The sequence below is a fragment of the Drosophila nasuta genome, chromosome 2L (assembly GCF_023558535.2).
Source record: "Drosophila nasuta strain 15112-1781.00 chromosome 2L, ASM2355853v1, whole genome shotgun sequence".
Taxonomy (NCBI): domain Eukaryota; kingdom Metazoa; phylum Arthropoda; class Insecta; order Diptera; family Drosophilidae; genus Drosophila; species Drosophila nasuta.
The window spans coordinates 11,304,461-11,322,391 of NC_083455.1; the positions used below are offsets into that span (position 1 = coordinate 11,304,461).

The 17,931-nt window shown below is 38.3% G+C and overlaps 7 protein-coding genes across 10 annotated transcripts; 6 read left to right on the forward strand and 1 right to left on the reverse strand.

Annotated features, from left to right (window-relative positions):
- Positions 1-64: 64 nt before the first annotated feature.
- On the reverse strand, positions 65-3,550 carry LOC132798696 (pre-mRNA-processing factor 40 homolog A). Its single transcript, XM_060810652.1, has 6 exons — positions 2,928-3,550; positions 2,643-2,869; positions 1,522-2,582; positions 1,095-1,460; positions 955-1,035; positions 65-893 (listed from the first exon to the last, which is right to left on the reverse strand). Exons 1-6 carry the CDS (start codon positions 3,365-3,367, stop codon positions 603-605), a joined length of 2,466 nt encoding a protein of 821 aa, XP_060666635.1. The 5' UTR covers positions 3,368-3,550; the 3' UTR covers positions 65-602.
- Positions 3,551-4,233: 683 nt separating this feature from the next.
- On the forward strand, positions 4,234-5,252 carry LOC132786041 (lactosylceramide 4-alpha-galactosyltransferase-like). The gene is made up of 2 exons (XM_060792427.1): positions 4,234-4,613; positions 4,670-5,252. The coding sequence occupies exons 1-2, from the start codon at positions 4,234-4,236 to the stop codon at positions 5,250-5,252; spliced, it is 963 nt and encodes a 320-aa protein (XP_060648410.1).
- A 1,045-nt stretch (positions 5,253-6,297) lies between these two features.
- On the forward strand, positions 6,298-7,781 carry LOC132798222 (lactosylceramide 4-alpha-galactosyltransferase-like). The gene is made up of 2 exons (XM_060810001.1): positions 6,298-6,825; positions 6,882-7,781. Exons 1-2 carry the CDS (start codon positions 6,305-6,307, stop codon positions 7,465-7,467), a joined length of 1,107 nt encoding a protein of 368 aa, XP_060665984.1. The 5' UTR covers positions 6,298-6,304; the 3' UTR covers positions 7,468-7,781.
- A 215-nt stretch (positions 7,782-7,996) lies between these two features.
- LOC132798842 (lactosylceramide 4-alpha-galactosyltransferase-like) lies at positions 7,997-9,061 on the forward strand. Its single transcript, XM_060810830.1, has 2 exons — positions 7,997-8,407; positions 8,462-9,061. The coding sequence occupies exons 1-2, from the start codon at positions 8,034-8,036 to the stop codon at positions 9,051-9,053; spliced, it is 966 nt and encodes a 321-aa protein (XP_060666813.1). The 5' UTR covers positions 7,997-8,033; the 3' UTR covers positions 9,054-9,061.
- Positions 9,062-9,349: 288 nt separating this feature from the next.
- On the forward strand, positions 9,350-10,885 carry LOC132798841 (lactosylceramide 4-alpha-galactosyltransferase-like). Its single transcript, XM_060810829.1, has 3 exons — positions 9,350-9,858; positions 9,916-10,588; positions 10,657-10,885. The coding sequence occupies exons 1-2, from the start codon at positions 9,350-9,352 to the stop codon at positions 10,499-10,501; spliced, it is 1,095 nt and encodes a 364-aa protein (XP_060666812.1). The 3' UTR covers positions 10,502-10,588; positions 10,657-10,885.
- Positions 10,886-11,917: 1,032 nt separating this feature from the next.
- On the forward strand, positions 11,918-13,109 carry LOC132786048 (lactosylceramide 4-alpha-galactosyltransferase-like). The gene is made up of 2 exons (XM_060792438.1): positions 11,918-12,464; positions 12,524-13,109. Exons 1-2 carry the CDS (start codon positions 11,953-11,955, stop codon positions 13,107-13,109), a joined length of 1,098 nt encoding a protein of 365 aa, XP_060648421.1. The 5' UTR covers positions 11,918-11,952.
- Positions 13,110-14,135: 1,026 nt separating this feature from the next.
- LOC132798627 (lactosylceramide 4-alpha-galactosyltransferase-like) lies at positions 14,136-17,475 on the forward strand. 4 transcript variants are annotated; one of them, XM_060810557.1, is made up of 3 exons: positions 14,136-14,704; positions 14,758-16,734; positions 16,793-17,475. In XM_060810557.1, the coding sequence occupies exons 2-3, from the start codon at positions 16,193-16,195 to the stop codon at positions 17,364-17,366; spliced, it is 1,116 nt and encodes a 371-aa protein (XP_060666540.1). In that variant the 5' UTR covers positions 14,136-14,704; positions 14,758-16,192; the 3' UTR covers positions 17,367-17,475. The 4 variants fall into 4 exon arrangements, with proteins under 4 accessions (XP_060666540.1, XP_060666539.1, XP_060666541.1 ...); XM_060810556.1 differs by having other exon boundaries at positions 14,136-14,697; XM_060810558.1 differs by lacking the exon at positions 16,793-17,475 and having other exon boundaries at positions 14,758-15,982.
- The last annotated feature ends 456 nt before the right edge of the window (positions 17,476-17,931 follow it).

The following is a 17,931-nucleotide window of genomic DNA, read 5'->3' on the forward strand; positions in this document are numbered from 1 at the left end:
TTTGGTGGGAATGTTGCTTGTGATTTCATCTACTTAAATGTGTAGCGAAATAATGAAAATATAATTGTGCAGTTTTGTAGAAAATGAGCGACTACGTAAACTATTTTAAAATAAATGATCAGCTTAAAATCTGATATCACTCTTCAGTTCATTACTCACTACATATAATGACAATTAAATATTGAATAAGTTATTCAAGCACGTGTCATTTTTAGATGGTAAATTAAATAAGTCTCGTTTGATTTTGTAGTCACACAAAGTGCAAATATTATTTTTGTTCTTATTGATGTTGGTTGTTTTTTTGGACTTATATTTTAAAAATTTCTTTACATTGAAACTGATCGCTTACATTTTCATGATGTGTTGTTGCCTGTGTCGTAGTAGGTCAGCAATCCCAGAACAAAGCAAAAGGGAGATGTGCGAATGCAGATTAACGTTTGCAAAATTGTCCACTCGAGAAGAAAAGCATTCTGAGCGGAATTCCAGTTAACGTACATCTAGGGCGCACATAATGCACTGTCTATGTTATGGCTATAGCTATAGCTAATGCTAATGTTGTTATTTAGCTGTCGTCCCCATGATCGATGACCACATAAAACTGGTCATTCATCTAATTGTTCATTGAGCTGCGCCAGCAATGCTGCGCGTTTGGATTCCAGTTCACCATCGCTAAGCGTTAGCTCCTCATTTCTGGACGCCGCCGAATCTGATAAAGCGGCCGGACTGATTGGCGTTGTAGAGCGATTGTTCCGATGCCTTTTGGCTTCTTTATCCCGACGGGCGCGTTTCTCTTTTTTCTTCTTTTTCGCCGGTGAATGCGAATTGGAATCATTCTGCTGCAGTGCTGAGCCTGTGACTGGCGAATGATTTCCCAGCTCAGATTCGCAAGACGACTGTAAAAATAGGGTTAAGCGTTAATTGAATAGGAAAGTTTAATGTACAATTTTAACTCACAGCACGCGATTTGTTTTTACGCTTTTTCTTCTTTTTCATCAGCTTTTCACTCTCAATGCTGCCAATCGAACTGAGCGAATTCTGTTTGCAACAAAAAAGAACGAGTTATCAAATATTTACAGCAGCTCTACCCAACTTACTGAGCGCGATTTGGAGCGTCGTTTTTTGCTTTTTTCCAGCTCAACAAGCTCGTTTTCAATATCTGATCTGGAGGTGGACCGCACACGTTTTTTATGCTTTTTATTCTTTTTGGATTTACGTGATCGTGAATGATGATGACTGCACGCATCCTCGCTCTCCTTAATAAAGTCCTCCCAAATCTTTTCTACGCCAATCTCTTTCTCATACAGCGCAAATGCCTCCAAATGCTCGACCAACTTCTTGGCGCTTTCGTAGGGCTCACCCACGGATACATTCGCTTCCAACCACTCGTTTTTGATTTCATTCTCCAGCTTTCGTAACCTTCGCACTTCCTCCTTCATACGTTCCTTTTCAATGGTCTCGGCCTGCAGAGAAATTAATTTGATTGAGCAAAGCACAATTCAAAGAAATATGAAGCTATTTTACCTTCTCCAGCAGCGAGTTGTACGTCAACTTGACATTGCCGGCATCTAAGCTGGCTGATCGTTTATCCTCGCACACCACTGTGGCAAAGTCCTCAAAGCTTGTCTTGGCCTGCACCACAAACTGTTTCTCTTTGAGTATTTCGCGTATGATTTTCTTTTCGTCATGGAATCGTGCCTTCAAGTTCTCCACATAGAACTTGAATAAATCCAGCGGGGTTGAACCATTCTGTCCCAGCATGGCAGAGAAACGTATATCTGCCGATATTATGGGATACAATTCCACCCACAGCGACATCGACGTCAATTTTCCCTCCTCATGCAGCGAGTCAAGTAGCGCAAGGAATCCATCTCGATTCTTGCGTTGCTGCCGTTTAAGACGCTTCTTCTCGCGCTCTCGATCTTCCTCTTCTTCTTTTTCAAGCGTACGTATGTGTTCCTCAAACACAATCAGTGCATCCTCCTTATCCATGCCTAGCAGAGTCACATCGTTCTTAAATGCTGCATTATCGAGCAGCATCACCTGTGCCTCCGACCACGTTGTGGCGTATGTAATGGACGTCATTGATTCTAGCAGCTCACCGAGCACTTTCATGTTGCGTTTCTTTAGCAGACGCGACTCCTCTTTCTCACGTTTGGCCAAATTGAATATGCAATCCTCGTAGATGTCACGCCGATCGGGTTCCGGGACTGTCGTCCATGTGCGATTGCTGGCAAAGACCTCTTCGCAGCGAAAATATTTCATTTGCGAGTTCATCTTATCGCTGGACATGAGAAACTGTTCCAGATCCTCCTTGGCTTTTTTGGCACGCAGTCGCGACTCCTCACGTTCATCTTTCAGTTTCTGGGTCTTGTAAGCGTTGAAGGTTTGCTTGCGTTCGTTGAGCGTTTTAAAGGCATTGTAACGCGGGTCCTTTGATATGATCTTGACACACTGATCCCAATTGGCATTCGAGGGCACGTTGCGATCGCGAAGCAGCTCCTTGAATGCCTCTATTGCCTCACGTTTATCCTTAAACATCAATGATGCGTTGTTCTCGCCGCCGGATTTGTCATCTTTTTTAGCTAAGTAAAAATTAAGTAATATTAGTTTGGCATAATGTCATGTGATTTGTGTTTACGCACCATTGGGCACTTCGATGGCTGCCAACGTGGCTGCCATGGCCTGATCCAGTGCCGAGGAGCTGTTCTCATTACTACTCGGCGTCAGTGGCGAGTGTATCTCCGGCGTCGGCACACGCGGCGCTGCTGGCAAAGCCGCTGGCAATATGTTGGCCAAGGCCACGTGTGGCACCATGCCAGCCAGACTGGAAGACGTCATGGCTGCCACTGCTTTAGCTGCAGCTGCTGCTCTAAAACGGAATAAGCACAATGTAAGCGAATGTTATGCATTTGATGTGTGCTACTTACTCCTCTGCTTTGGCCTTGGCTTTCATGTCTAGATACTCTGGCGGTGGCTCCCAGCAAGTCTCTTTTGTGCTCACATTATGATAATACACTTTATTCGCGTCCGAACGATACTCTTTCCACGGGCACTGATTGTGCAGCAGCTCTGCCGGCGTCATTAGCGCCTCCGGTTTCTCCCACGAGCTTTGCTTTGTGTTCTGATTGTAATAATAGGGGCGTCCATCCGGCGCCTTGTGCTCCGTCCATTCAGTGGCTAGGGCCCCAAAGGCAGCAGCCAGCTCGGGCGGTGGCGGTGCCCCAAAACCGGGAGGCGGTAGACTGAAGGGCGGCACTGGCATTCCTCCCATGCCTCCCGGCGGGTATCCCATGCCGGCCATCGCAGCCGCTGGCGGCATCGGCATTGTTGAATTATTGCCATTGCCAGCGCTAGGAGGAACATTCATTTCACTATGTGTTGCTAATATGATTAAATGAATTTAACGTTTTGGTACGAGTACCGGTCGTCTGGCTGTTGGCTGCCAATATGATGCGCTTTCAACTAATTGAAAATTTTTAACAATTCTTAAACTTTTTCTTTTTTGCACGTCTCTCTCGTTTTTTGACAGTCACAGTTTTGGTGCGTGGTGGTGCCCTTGCCAGATTGGGTAAAGTCTGCCTAAAATTAGTACATTTTTGTCATGCAGCCATTTATCGATATGCGACTTATCGTCACGCTTGATAGTCGGTTTTTTCTTGTATCCTACGCGCAATTTTTAAAAATAGCGGTTTTTGTGTGAAATCAAAAACAAGAATTTGTTAATAAAAAATTAAATATGAATTCTTCCTCTCAATTTCTTAAATTGTAGAAGTCTCTTAGCGTTCCCTCTTTCTTTCCATTATATTATAAATTTCCCAAAACCGTTTCTAAACAACATAATACTAAAAACTATTCTTTATGTTATTTGTATTTGTAAGCAAACAAAAGAAAGGGAAACATTTGTAGATGACACGCGTGAACTAAAATTGTAGGCTTCTTTTTTATTGACACACATGTCTATGTATATACATTTGAATGCCAGACACTGCGCATTTTATTGAAGCAGTTGGTTTGAAATAATATGTTGTTATTAAGTGCCTTCTTTAATGCTTGTAAATTTAAAAGACATAAGTTCAATTTCAGCTGGCTCATAGCATAGACATGTTTTCTCAAGCATTCCAACATTTTGTCCGCGAACGTCGTACGCTGTTGTTGTATCTGGGACTTTGTGCCTTGATTTTCTTTGTGTTTTTCTCACCGTTGAGTGTTTCTTATGTGAGCCCAGAATGTTATATGGACACTCAACTGCACGAGTTGGATAACGGTGGACTCAAGCGACTTGAGGATGTCCTGCTCTCCCAAATAATACCTCCGCCAGGAAGAAGTATATTCTTCCATGAAACCAAATGTCATTCTAGTGACGGACCAAATATATTCAAGTTGTCCGCTAGACAAGCGTGCTCCATCGAATCGGCGGCTTTGAATAATCCGAATTTTCAAGTTTTCCTATTATTTGCAACTCCCACCTATACGTTGGATGACCAAAACGATCCCATACTTGATGCGCTTCGTAGCTACAAGAATGTAAATCTGCGATACTTAAATATCTGGCGCTACGTCAAAGATACGCCCATAGAGAAGTGGTTTAAGGAGGGCCATCTCTTTCGGTCAAAGTAAGATTATAAACTATATTCCAAACATTCTAATTCTTTATGTTAATTTTACTTAGATTTCTGACGGAACACATGTCCGATTTGCTGCGCTTGATTACCCTATATCGATATGGCGGCGTCTATATGGACTTGGATGTTGTGGTTCTACGCAGTATGGAGCTTGTGCCTCTCAATTATGTGGGAGCCCACGATAATGTCACCCTCGGCAATGCTGTCATCAGTGTGGAGCCCAGAGGCATCGGTCACAAGATGACTGAATTATTCTTGGATTACTATCAGAAGCATTATAGTGCCGATGAGTATGTGTCCAATGGCCCCACATTAGTTACCGATGTGGTTAAAAAATTCTGCAACAGTACAAGTATAAAGCAAACTCAAGAAGATCCCAAAAGGTGCCGCGGTTTTAAAGTGTTCAATGAAACCGCGTTTTACCCATTGCAGTGGCCACAATGGCATCATTTTATTTTACCCAAGTACAAGGAAGATACCTTGGAAAGAACGAAGGACTCGTTCCTAATTCACTTGTGGAATAAGGCGTCCTACCGGTACTTATTCAAAGTAGGCACCAATAATGTTTACGGCAGATATGCGGTTCTCAATTGTCCCAAAACTTATGCGGCAGCTGGAGCATACTTTTAGTATTTTGATATGTAAGATGTACGACTGATGAACTAATATAGTAAAATAAGTATACCAATAAACAAATAGACAAATTAAAACCAAGAGTTGCTACCTACATAAGTGTCCACAGTTCATGAACTATGCAACAGGGTCTGTAAGTTAGTTCACGCTCTTTTTACCAGCGAACACACATGGTACTGGGCGTCTTACTTTTGGTGATCGTAAACACATGTGCAAACACATATCGTTCTATGCAGAGATACATAATATAAAGATTCGAATATCTCTCTATCTAGCTATCTTCCTAGACATAAAATAATAATGGTTATTGTACGTTCAGTATTTTCTCGTGGTAAAGATTTGCAAGAGTTATTAGAAAACTAATATGAACAACAAAGATAATTGATTGACGGGATAGTATATGCGACAAATATATACTCTTTAAAAATAAAATATAGCATGCATATTATTAATGGAGTAAGCTCAAGAGATATGTATTATATTTAACCCGATGCACATATTATAACATTTGTCAGTCAAAGTATCGATGCATTTTTCGAAATATACATTTTATTTCAATTTGAAAAATCATAGCTGATCTGATTCTACCTTGAAGTCTACTAACATATTTAATAATAAATAATATTAAATAGATTATCTAGCTTGAATCACAGTTTTTTGTCTGATTGAAATGTCATCGAAAAATTCTTTAAGCTCTACTACTACTAATAATAATAATAATAATAATGGAAAAGGTTTGTTGTTTGTCTTTGAATAACTTGATTAGACTTTCCCGTTACTATGCCATATATCTATCACCGTTTGGTAGTTCAGACAGACATGAGAACTTTATGTATAGATAGAACAAAGGTAAACAGCTGTCTCATTGATAGGTACTTTTTCATTTATCGTAAAGGGTAAAAGAATCGTGGCAAACGTGCGACTTCCTCTCAACCAAAATAATAGAAGACACTCTTATGTGATAAGGACCGCAATCACAGCAATTAAAAACAACAAGCTTAAACACAGACAACCTGTAATGTCAGTTCCGTTTGTTCTTCAGCGTGAAGATGGTGTCACATCAAAAGACTATTCTATTTGGTTCCTCGATCCGTCGGCGGCATATTCTGTTATCGATAATTGCTTTTATTATTATCCTTTATTATTGTACTTCAGAAACAAGTCCAGCTGAAGTATTCCAATATCCTTGTTATATGGACTCGTTAAGCGAGAGCTCAACTAAAGGACTTGAACGACTTGAAGACGTTTTGCTATCAGATATAACACCTCCGCCGGGAAGAAGTATATTCTTTCATGAAACCAAATGTCATCCAAGTGACAGACCAAATATATTCAATTTATCCGCTAGACAAGCATGTTCTATTGAATCGGCAGCTTTGAATAATCCGAATTTTCAAGTTTTCCTATTATTTGCAACTCCCACCTATACATCGGATGACCAAAAGAATCCCATACTTGATGCGCTTCGAAGTTACAAGAATATAAATTTGCGTTATTTGAATATCTGGCGTTATGCCAAAGATACACCCATAGAGGAGTGGGTTAAAAAAGGCGATGTCTTCCAATCAAAGTAAGATAGTAAACAATATTCCAAGCTTCTTAATTAATTATGTTAATTTCACTTAGATTTCTGACGGAACACATGTCCGATTTGCTGCGCTTGATTACCCTATATCGATTCGGCGGCATCTATATGGATTTGGATGTTGTGGTTCTACGCAGTATGGAGCATGTACCGCTAAATTATGTGGGAGCCCACGATAATGTCACCCTCGGCAATGCTGTGATCAGTGTGGAGCCCAGAGGCATCGGTCACGAGATCTCTGAATTATTCTTGGATTACTATCAGAAGCATTATAGTGCCGATGTTTATGTGTCCAATGGCCCCACTCTAGTAAGCCGCGTGGTCAAAGGATTCTGCAACCACACTTCAATGAAGCAAATGCAAGAAGATCCCAAAAACTGTCGTGGATTTAAAGTGTTCAATGAGACCGCGTTTTACCCATTGCAATGGCCACAGTGGCAGCATTTTATTTTACCCGAGTTTAAGAACGATACATTAGAGAAGACCAAGGACTCGTACCTAATACATTTTTGGAATAAGTCGTCCTACCAGAAACTTTTCAAAGTAGGTACCGACAATGCTTACGGCAGTTATGCTTCAGCCAATTGTCCCAAGACCTATGCAGCAGCAGCAGGAACAGATTTCTAAATCTAGAATAATAAATAGTTGCTTTTCGTAGAAATAAACCAATATGTTACATACAATTAGTACAACAGTGTTCGGTTCTTATGTTTTCTCCCGCTGGCGAGCGATGGGAAATTTTACTTTTACTTAATGAAAAATGTTAAATAACCCAGTTTTAAGACTTTTATTAGCCCACACGTCAAGAGCTTCATACAATAGTTTTTTTTCACGTCAGCACTGAAAATGAGTATTTCGGCAAGTCAACATCGTACCACGTACAAAAGCGGGAGAGCATTTCTTAGACATAAACATCTGTTAAGCAGTTCACTTCTCTACTATTCGTCCAATTGTATAAATAAAAAAATGTATTACAATCTCTAATCTTGGTCTCTTGCATTTTTGGGAAATATTTTTCAAATGCCAAGTCATATATTCAGTTCTTTTCGAACTTACCTGGCAGTAACATGTTCCATTTAAAGAAAGTTTTCAACGCTCTCTATCGCAAATTAGGTCCGCGATTTTTCTTATTGTTTTCGATTTGTTGTCTCCTCATTTATGTGCTACGAGGACGAAAGGCAAAATATTATTATATGGATACAGTGCCAACATATGGAGATGCAAATCAGAATATCTTAGAAGATGTTTTATTTTCCAAGGAGAAACCAGCAACAGGAAAAACTATATTCTTTATCGAAACGAAATGCGAGCGATCTAATTTGAACTATAATATCCTCAACTTTACGGCTCATAACGCCTGTGGCATCGAATCTGCTGCCTTGCATCACCCAACCCATGATGTCTATGTCTTGGTTGCTTGTCCAACATTTCGCCCACAAGCTGATCCTATGATTGATGCTATGCTCAGCTATAAGAATGTGAAGTTTCGCTATGTTAATCTATGGCGATTTGCGGAAGGAACTATAATCGAAGAATGGCTAAAAACGGAGGCACTATTTCAGTCGAAGTAAGAATTAAAAAACGTATTACTATTTTGATTATTTATTGAATTTTTCTTAAGATATTTGATGAACAACATGTCTAATCTACTACGACTGCTGGCGCTGTATCGTTATGGCGGCATCTACATGGACGAGGATGTCATCATGTTTCGCAGCCTGAAAGATGAGTCCCCTAATTTTATGGGTGCAGAGACTGAGGACAGCATTGGAAATAGTGTGATTGGCATGGAGCCAACTGGACACGGACGTCTTTTTTCTTATATGTTTTTAGACGATTTTAAGCGCAATTATTCGGGCAATGTCTGGGGTTACAATGGTCCCGATGTGCTGGTGCGGATGATGAAAGTAATTTGTGGTACTAACGATGTGAATCTTATGAGAACGGATGCGACTCGTTGTCTCGGCATCAAAGTACTCAACGTTACTGCCTTTTATGAGATCAATTGGTTAGAAAGGGATAATTTCTTTGACGAGACTCCGAAAATCGTTAATGAAACGCTGACGCGTCTTAAGAAGTCGTATGGAATGCACACATGGAACCATGTGAAGACTAATTGGACACAAAGCGTTAATTCCCCCTCAGCTTACATCCAGTTGGTGGCTAAGAATTGTCCAAAGGTCTTTGCAGCCACTGGGAAACGTTTCACATAGACAAAATCGGAAATCACATTACCATTGTTGGTATGCTTTTATTCATTTTTAACGGACACCGAAAATCATGGTTTTTTAGCTGGCAGATAAGAAAATACAAAGACCACAATAAAATTTCGTCACAGATAATACAAATGGTATCTTTTTTGCTGATTAAATGTTTATCTTTAAAAGAAATTTTGATAAAGTTTGGAAATGCAAAATTTAGCTTCGTCGGTTGACCAGTATTTAATCAGACGCCATCCGTTCAACACATTCTGTATCGCTTAGTAGTAGATTTTCACGAAAAAGCGATTATGAAGAAACGTTCAACGTTGATAAGTGGACGCCGTTTTTTGTTGTTGATTGTGGCTCTTAGTCTAATTATTCTTGTTGCGGTGTACTACATAACAGACATAAGGCAAACAGAAATCCCGGTCTACTCATGTTATCTGGATTACGATTCGAGAGGTTCTAAGGAAGAGCCGCAACAACTTGAAGATGTACTATTCGCAGACATAAAACCAACACCAGGAAATTCTATATTCTTTCTGGAAACCAAATGCAATTGTTCTAATCATAGGTATAGTATACTCAACTTTACGGCTCATCAGGCCTGTGCCGTCGAGGCTGCGGCACTACATCATTCCAGTTATGATGTCTTTGTGTTATTCGCCTGTCCCACGATTCGTCAGCAAAATGATCCCATACTCGATGCTATGCTCAGTTATGAGAATGTCCAGATTCGCTCTGTTAATCTCTGGCGATTTGCCGAAGGTTCCCCCATTGAGGATTGGCTAAAGAAAGATGATCTATTTCGTACCGAGTATGAACAAAAAAAAACTAGTAAATTTACATTTTACTTACCCAGATTTCCTTTTAGATTTTTGATGATCAACATATCCGATCTGCTGCGATTGCTGACTTTGTATCGTTATGGTGGCATTTACTTGGACGAGGATGTGATCATGTTTCAAAGTTTTGAGGACGAGGTCCCCAATTTCATGGGTGCTGAAACAAATACAAGCATTGGAAATAGTGTGCTTGGCCTGGAGCCTGATGGATTTGGCCATATGGTGGCAGAGCTTCTTTTAAATGATTTTCAGCGCAACTATTTGGGCAATGTCTGGGCTCACAATGGTCCCAAGTTGTTAGTTCGAATGATGACTCGAATATGTGGTACGAATGACGTTAATGCTATGCAAGAGGACAGCAATATTTGCCACGGCATTAAGGTATTCGATATTAATGCTTTCTATGAGATAAATTGGACGGAAAGGTCTCGCTTCTTTCATAAACAATTCGCGGATGAAACGCTGAAGCGTCTGAAAGATTCATATGCGATGCACACCTGGAACCACATTAAGACTAATTGGCCTTTTAGAGTTGGGTCTAGTTCGGCTTACATGCAGTTGGTGGCGCAACATTGTCCGCGGGTCTTTGCTGCCACTGGAAAATACTTCACATAGTTTATTGAAATATGTGTTAAATAATAATTATTTAAATGATTGACATCTGCCAAGTTCTTAAGGATATAAAACACCTTATCGCTTAAGGTAGGTCACTAATATTATATTGAAAAATATATTAATTCAATCTCTCACTAAAACGAATCTTATTTTAGCACACTCCAGTTCTACTTGAAAATTAATGCTCAGAGAAAAGGAAAAACCCGTCTACGCTAAAACGCCGACTAATCTAATCAATATTGCTAAGCTTTTCTGTGATTCTTGTTCCCATTCTTCTTATGGTGCCACACAAACATTTCTAGACATATTTCCGTTTTATAAAGATTATAAAAAAGCTCGATTAAACATTCTGCCGGCCAAACTGCCAAAATATAAAATTCTGTCACCTACATAAATTGGTGATATGCCAATGAAGTATGAATTTCTAATTACATAATTTGAAATGTTAATCAATTACAATTAACGAATTCTCCGTATAATTACAAAACAAATATTGAAGGAGAAGAAATGTTCATTACTTTGAGCAATGGGTATATAAATTAAATTAATTTAATTTAGCCATCTATTCAATAATGACTCAGAGCTTGCTCAATCAACTCTTTCTATGCTTTGGGTTAAAGAGAAAGAGCAAAAACCGTCGATGTTAAAACGCCAACTAATCTAATCTTACTACTAAACTTTTCTGTGATTCATCCAATTCTACCTATGTTGCACTACATTTAGAAACATTTATGAAGATAAAAAAAGATAGAAAAAATAAAAAAATTGGGTTAACAATTGCGTCGACTGTGCTTGACTGTAATATACCCGCTACCCATTTTGAATAAAATCAAAACTGAGCAAAGTGAATATACCTAAGAAATACACAAATATACGGAAGGCGTTTTTTCTCATACAAAAGAAATTCTTAAATAGCTTCTACAATTTTTAGCTGATTGTAACAAAATTATCAGGAATCATAAATACTATAGATATTATTGTACTATATACCAAAAATCGTCTCTAGTTTATCAGTCTTGTTATTCGTTTTCGATTTGCCGGAGTGGAAATGTGAAATTTGAATAGAATATTGACGTAGATCAAGAATATGAGTACTTTATGGCGTCGGAGATGACTTCTTCTGCCCGTTACATGCATTTCTTTGAGGCACAAAGCTATAATACCCTTCTTCCTTTCACATAGTATTACGATTTTACGAAAACTTAAAAACTCACTTCAGTTGTGCACATAGTCAGACCTACGCAATATCGATTTGTAATTCCAAGGTTTCAAAATCGATTTAATTGTGATGAACTTGTTAAATTAGCAGTGTTATGCGCAATTTCATTTTGCACTTTACAGATATTGCAGCTGCACAAACAATAAAAAACTTAAGTAATGAATTAATCGTAGTAAGACTTACATATATCCGTAGACGTGTTTAGTTATTTCTGCAGTGTCTTGCTGTCAATATGTTCAAAGTATCGCGTTTACTAATCTGTTGCATAAGCTGGAGGCGGAGATTAATATTCTTAGGTCTCATCATCGCTAGTAGTCTGTTACTTATCGGAAAAATTAATCGAGAACCTAAGATTTATCATTGCTACATGGATGCAGAACAAAAGCCGAATTCCAACGAAAAACAGTGGATCTTAGGGGATATTTTATTCACCAAAGAGAAACCCAAACCTGGGCGAACCATATTCTTTGTCGAAAGCAAATGCAATTGTTCAGACTCTGAATATAGTATTCTTAACTTGCCAGCTCATAGCGCCTGTGCCATTGAATCCGCAGCCTTGCATCACCCAACCTATGATGTCTTTGTCCTGGTTGCCTGTCCAACAATTCGTCAACAAACTGATGCCATACTTGATGCTATGCTCAGCTATAAGAATGTGAAGCTTCGCTATGTTAATCTGTGGCGATTTGCAAAGGGATCTCCTATTGAATATTGGCTAACGAAGGAAGATCTATTTCGCACCAAGTAAGAATTGAAATGCAAAATTCTATTTTATTTACCAGCATTTCCTTTTCCACTTTAAGATATTTGATGGTCCACATATCTGATTTGATGCGATTGCTGGCTTTATATCGTTACGGTGGCATTTATTTGGACGAAGATCTGATCGTGTTCCGCGCTTTGGAACACGACAACCCCAATTTTATGGGTGCAGAGATAAAAATAAGCATTGGAAATAGTGTGCTTGGCCTAGCGCCTGATGGATTTGGCCATATGTTGGCAGAGCTATTTTTGAATGATTTTCAGCGCAATTATTTGGGCAATGTTTGGGCTCACAATGGTCCAAGGTTGATGGAGCGAATAATGTCTCGATTATGTGGCACCAGTGATGTTACTGCTATGCAAAAAAACAGCAATCTTTGTCATGGCGTCAAAGTATTTAACGTCAGTTCCTTTTATGAGATAAATTGGGTTGAAAGATCCCACTTCTTTGATGAGAAATACGCTAATGAAACGATGAAACGTCTTGAAGCCTCGTTTGGAATGCACACATGGAACCATATGAAAACCAAATGGCCGCTTAGCGTTAATGCCAGATCAGCATACATCCAGTTGGCAAAAAAGCATTGTCCAAAGGTCGTAACAGCCAGTGGAAAATATTTCACATAGCTGCAAATACAAATATAAATTGAATATTATTATATGTATCAAAAATTTTTTTGGTATTAAATAAAAAAAAATAAACAAGTAGTTTTGGAAATATATATAAAAAGCGTTGAATCCCGATCAGTCTTCATTCAGTTGGTGGCCTTTTATTTTCTTAGGGTTTTTGCCACCACTGGGAAATATATCTTATAGCTGCTAATAAAATATTAAATAATAATATTAAAACAGGAGAATAGTAATCATTATTATACGATACGATATATGTTAAGATCTTAAGGATAGTAACTAGGTAAGATTGCAGCATAACAGGGTAACAAAGAGAACGGCTCATTCAGAATTATAAACAGATAGGATTATAAACAGGTAAAACAACCAAGGTGTTGCAGTTGTGTTAATATTAGAGTTAATATCAAACGTCATTCTGTATGCGAATCGTGAAGTGTTGCAAATGGCGGAAAGCTTTTTTTTTTATTGATTTTCAATGTGTGAGGATATTATAATAAAGTTTAATAGATAGTCGTCTTCGCAATATAACACATGTTAATAGGAAGCGGTTATTATGGAAATAAGTGCGAATAACATAAAATTATATTAGGAAGAGAGATCTATGCAACTGGAAAACATTCTGTACTCGCAAGATAAGTGAACGATCTTCAATTTAGTTTACTACGTCTGACCTAATGACACTCCCGTGTTATAGAATCCACAACCACTCATAAGGATATCATATTTTCCTGTTTACCAGCTTATCATCAAGACAATCCATTCGTTAACTCCACCCCAAGCTATATGAATGTGAGTCTTTGTAACGCTAATCTATAGCTATTTGCGGCTAATGCCCTGAAATTCTGTACCTAAGATATTGTAACTCACATATGCAGTAATTAATACTCATCTTATTTTCATCACTGCGTTACTGTTACTGTGTAACCTTTTCAATACACTTGAGCTAATATTAGCATAGTTCGATTATCGGTATTACTGCAATATAACATGTACTAAAAGTAGAAAATTCAGTAGTCCCGCAACTTTCGCAATGTATAGAGATGTCTCAACGTCAGAGAACTTTCCGGGCGCGTCTCTGGAACTTTGTGAAATTGCTGATAGTTCCTCTTTTTATTATTAATATATGTGAATTACTCAGCATGCGTCTCTTTAAATTACCGCCTTCCGCGTATCCCACCTGCTATTCGATAGCTGCTTCGATGGAGCTTACTCCCGAGAACATATCTGCCATTGAAGTTAATGGTCCAATTCCACTAGAGGATATACTGTTATCGGAAGAAAAGCCTACACCTGGAATGACTATATTCTTCCTGGAGACCAGCTGCCCTTGCTCTGAAAATGATTTCAATTTCAGCACTTTGAGCTCACGACAAGCCTGCGCCATTGAATCGGCAGCATTGCATAATCCGAACCTAGATATTTATGTTATATTTGCCTGTCCACACTTTCGTTATCGATTCGATCCTATAATGGATGTCATTCTGAGCTATAGGAACATCAGACTTCGTCGCGTCAATCTTTGGCGATTTGGAGAAGATACTCCACTTGAGGACTGGATGTGGCAAGAAGAACTTTTTAGCGCTAGGTCTGCGGTAAATTGTTCGAATAAAATATCGACTACTGCATTTACCTCTATTTTCTGTAGATTTCTGATGAATAATATCTCCAATCTTCTTCGCTTATTGTGCTTATATCACTTCGGTGGCATCTACATGGACTTGGATGTGATCGTATTGCGGAGTTTCGAGAATCAGTTGTCTAACTTTGTGGGTGCTGAGGCCAAACAATATATATCGAATGCTGTTATAGGTCTGGAGTCCAACGGATTTGGTCACAAGCTCGCTGAACTATTGTTACGTGACTTTGAAGAGAACTTCAATGGCGATATCTGGGCTCACAATGGGCCACGAAACATTTTAAGCGTAATGACACAAATCTGTGGAACGAATAATGTCAGCCTCATGGAGACAAATCGTTATCAGTGCCAGGGTGTTAAGGTATTTAATCACAAAGCCTTCTTTGAGATCCAAGGCTATCACTGGGCGCATTTCTTTGAGCCAAAATATGCGAATAAAACGCTGCTACGCTTAAGGAATTCGTATCTGACTCATATCTGGAATCGATATAGTACGAAAAGATCGCTTAGGGTTGACTCCAATGCTGCCTACATTCAATTGGCGCGGAGACATTGTCCCAGGGTCTTGGCTATAACTAAAGAATATTTCGATTAGTCCGGTTAATTAATTGCTATGATAGAGGATTCAATTGCACTTGTAGTAGTACCATATAATAACGTAATACAGCTAAACAAACAACAAAAAATGTACAATTAAACAGTTGCTATTTCATTTTTTAGTCGTAACTAGTTTAGACTGCAATGTTATGGTTCTACGTAAATGGAAATTTCGAACAAGTCTTAACAGGTGTGTCGAATTTCTAGTTCCCATATTGATGTTCCACGAACTAGACTTTATTGTAAATATTTGTTTTCATGGAATTGTGCTAATATTTAATTTAAACTAATGTTACTTGAGTAAGTTGCTCGCATCTTTGCCGCCAACTGGAGTGCGAATAAAAATGTCAAATACATAATTCTAGAAGATATTCTACTCTCGAATGTCAAACCCATACCGGGAAACATAATATTCTTTATCGATTCTTTATCAATAGCCAATTGTCACGTTCCCGGTAAATTATGAAGTTTACAGCTCGACAGGCTTGTTCCATTGAATGGACATCATCTAAGTGTTTCAAGTGCTCAAGTGTTTGTTCTACTTGCAAAATCCCTTGTAATAATGTAATCAATAATGTTCAATTGTGGTATTAGGAAACACGTCTAATAAAAATATGCAAATATGGAGGAACTTATTGAATAAAGTAATCCATTAAGCAAACTTCAGAACTTAAATGTGAAGTGTTTGCATTAAAAAATGAAATAATTGTAAGCAACTACGGATGTTTAGATTAAGTACTCCATTGCATAGCAAATGCAGTTGAGCAAATATTAAAAAAAAGTATCCAATTGAAAATAATAACTGTTTTAGCTGTTAGTTGTATTCACTCATTCACATTGCCAAGACATGAATCTACGTATACGCAAATTGCGAGCACGTCTCTTGATCTGTCTAAAATTTGTGTTTCCCATAATAGTTTTTCATGTGGTGGAAATAATGATAATATTCATCTTCGAAGAAAGTGATACTTTATATGAATTACATGAATGCTACTTGGATGAATTACCAGGAAAAATCTCCACGAACTGGAGTTTGAATGCTGGCCACGAGAATCTAGAGGATGTGCTACTTTCGGACATAAAACCCATACCAGGACGTGCAATATACTTTCTGGAAACTAAATGTTATTCGCTGAACTCGCAGTCTCATTATTTAATCAATTTAACAGCACGACAGACGTGTTCCATCGAATCGGCAGCTTTGCATAATCCAAACTTTCAAGTGTTTGTTCTTTTTGCTAATCCCAAAGTTATAGATCCAGAAAATCCTTTTCTAAATATCATTCGAAGCTACAGTAATGTGCATCTCCGACAATTGAATATTTGGCGGTATGTTAAGGATACTCCAGTCGAGGACTGGATCGTTAGGGACAATAAATTCATATCTCGGTAAGAGGAAATCGTTTTCATATTCTTTATTGCTAATTTCATACCATGTTTTCGATAGTTTCCCCACTGAACATACATCAGATCTACTTCGCTTACTGACCGTCTATCGCTTTGGAGGCATCTACATGGACATGGACGTGGTTGTGCTACGCAGCATGGAGGATATACCCCTTAATTTTATGGGTGCCCAGATCACCAATGTTATCTCGAATGCTGTGATTAGTTTGGAGCCCACGGGCATTGGTCATGAGGTTGGCGAATTATTCTTACGGGAATTTCAACAAACTTTCAATGGCACATATTATCTATTTAATGGACCAATGCTAATTGAACGTGTATTAGCAAAAATCTGTGGCACAAAGTCCGTCATCGAAATGATAAATAATCGGGAACGTTGCCATGGAGTTCGATTATTCGACGCTAGTGCATTTTTTATATTGCAAAAACTGATTTACCTTTTTGATCCTAGAATGCTGAACGATGGAATAGAGAAAACAAAAAATTCATATTTAATACATTTATGGAATAAAGGTTCGCAGAAGTGCAAACTAGTCGGTCCAAGCTCTACTTATGGCAGATATGCCGCACAGAATTGTCCCAAAACTTATGCGGCTGCAGGACATTTGTTTTAAGGAATTTGACTTGAAATCTCAAAATAATTTTAAGAACAATTATAAAATTTATACAAATATAATATAAAAGCTACAGATACATGCTATTTTCCATTTTCAATAAAAGTAAAACAGTACTAAAATACCTAAATAATATACTTCAAAAATACTAATATATACCGAAGGCTGTAATTGCAATACCACAGTAAAAATATACCATGGAATATAAAATATACCAAATTTTCAACCAAAGCATCTAGGATACGACTACAGCAGCCGTTTTTTCTAATGATCATAATTTCTACAACTTGTATGTGGTTGCAACCAATTAGGAATTATAAATACTGTTACTGCAGTCGAGCGACTCTAGCTTTAAAATTTTACTTGGTCGATTCTATTTTACCACAAACTTGATTTATGTGCAACAATAATAATTGCGGACAAACAAATTATAGCTCTATCTCTTATAGTCTTTGGGATCTACATAGATGTTCATGCGGACTGGCGAACGGACGGACAGACAGACCGACAAACGGATATGAATATATCGACTGTGAGAACTAACCAAGAATATATATGTTATACT

What these genes read in the sequence shown, in the direction of transcription:
- LOC132798222 (XM_060810001.1), top strand. Translation starts at nt 6,305, where the DNA reads ATGGTGTCACATCAAAAGACTATTCTATTTGGTTCCTCGATCCGTCGG. An exon ending in GGCGATGTCTTCCAATCAAA is followed by an intron (nt 6,826 to 6,881) that starts GTAAGATAGTAA and finishes AATTTCACTTAG; the next exon opens with ATTTCTGACGGAACACATGT.
- LOC132798696 (XM_060810652.1), bottom strand. Translation starts at nt 3,367, where the DNA reads ATGAATGTTCCTCCTAGCGCTGGCAATGGCAATAATTCAACAATGCCG. An exon ending in ACAACTCGCTGCTGGAGAAG is followed by an intron (nt 1,461 to 1,521) that starts GTAAAATAGCTT and finishes ATTTCTCTGCAG; the next exon opens with GCCGAGACCATTGAAAAGGA. An exon ending in GACGCTCCAAATCGCGCTCA is followed by an intron (nt 1,036 to 1,094) that starts GTAAGTTGGGTA and finishes TGTTGCAAACAG; the next exon opens with AATTCGCTCAGTTCGATTGG.
- LOC132798627 (XM_060810555.1), top strand. Translation starts at nt 14,153, where the DNA reads ATGTCTCAACGTCAGAGAACTTTCCGGGCGCGTCTCTGGAACTTTGTG. An exon ending in GAAGAACTTTTTAGCGCTAG is followed by an intron (nt 14,698 to 14,757) that starts GTCTGCGGTAAA and finishes TATTTTCTGTAG; the next exon opens with ATTTCTGATGAATAATATCT.
- LOC132786048 (XM_060792438.1), top strand. Translation starts at nt 11,953, where the DNA reads ATGTTCAAAGTATCGCGTTTACTAATCTGTTGCATAAGCTGGAGGCGG. An exon ending in GAAGATCTATTTCGCACCAA is followed by an intron (nt 12,465 to 12,523) that starts GTAAGAATTGAA and finishes TTCCACTTTAAG; the next exon opens with ATATTTGATGGTCCACATAT.
- LOC132798842 (XM_060810830.1), top strand. Translation starts at nt 8,034, where the DNA reads ATGGATACAGTGCCAACATATGGAGATGCAAATCAGAATATCTTAGAA. An exon ending in GAGGCACTATTTCAGTCGAA is followed by an intron (nt 8,408 to 8,461) that starts GTAAGAATTAAA and finishes ATTTTTCTTAAG; the next exon opens with ATATTTGATGAACAACATGT.
- LOC132798841 (XM_060810829.1), top strand. Translation starts at nt 9,350, where the DNA reads ATGAAGAAACGTTCAACGTTGATAAGTGGACGCCGTTTTTTGTTGTTG. An exon ending in GATGATCTATTTCGTACCGA is followed by an intron (nt 9,859 to 9,915) that starts GTATGAACAAAA and finishes ATTTCCTTTTAG; the next exon opens with ATTTTTGATGATCAACATAT.
- LOC132786041 (XM_060792427.1), top strand. Translation starts at nt 4,234, where the DNA reads ATGGACACTCAACTGCACGAGTTGGATAACGGTGGACTCAAGCGACTT. An exon ending in GGCCATCTCTTTCGGTCAAA is followed by an intron (nt 4,614 to 4,669) that starts GTAAGATTATAA and finishes AATTTTACTTAG; the next exon opens with ATTTCTGACGGAACACATGT.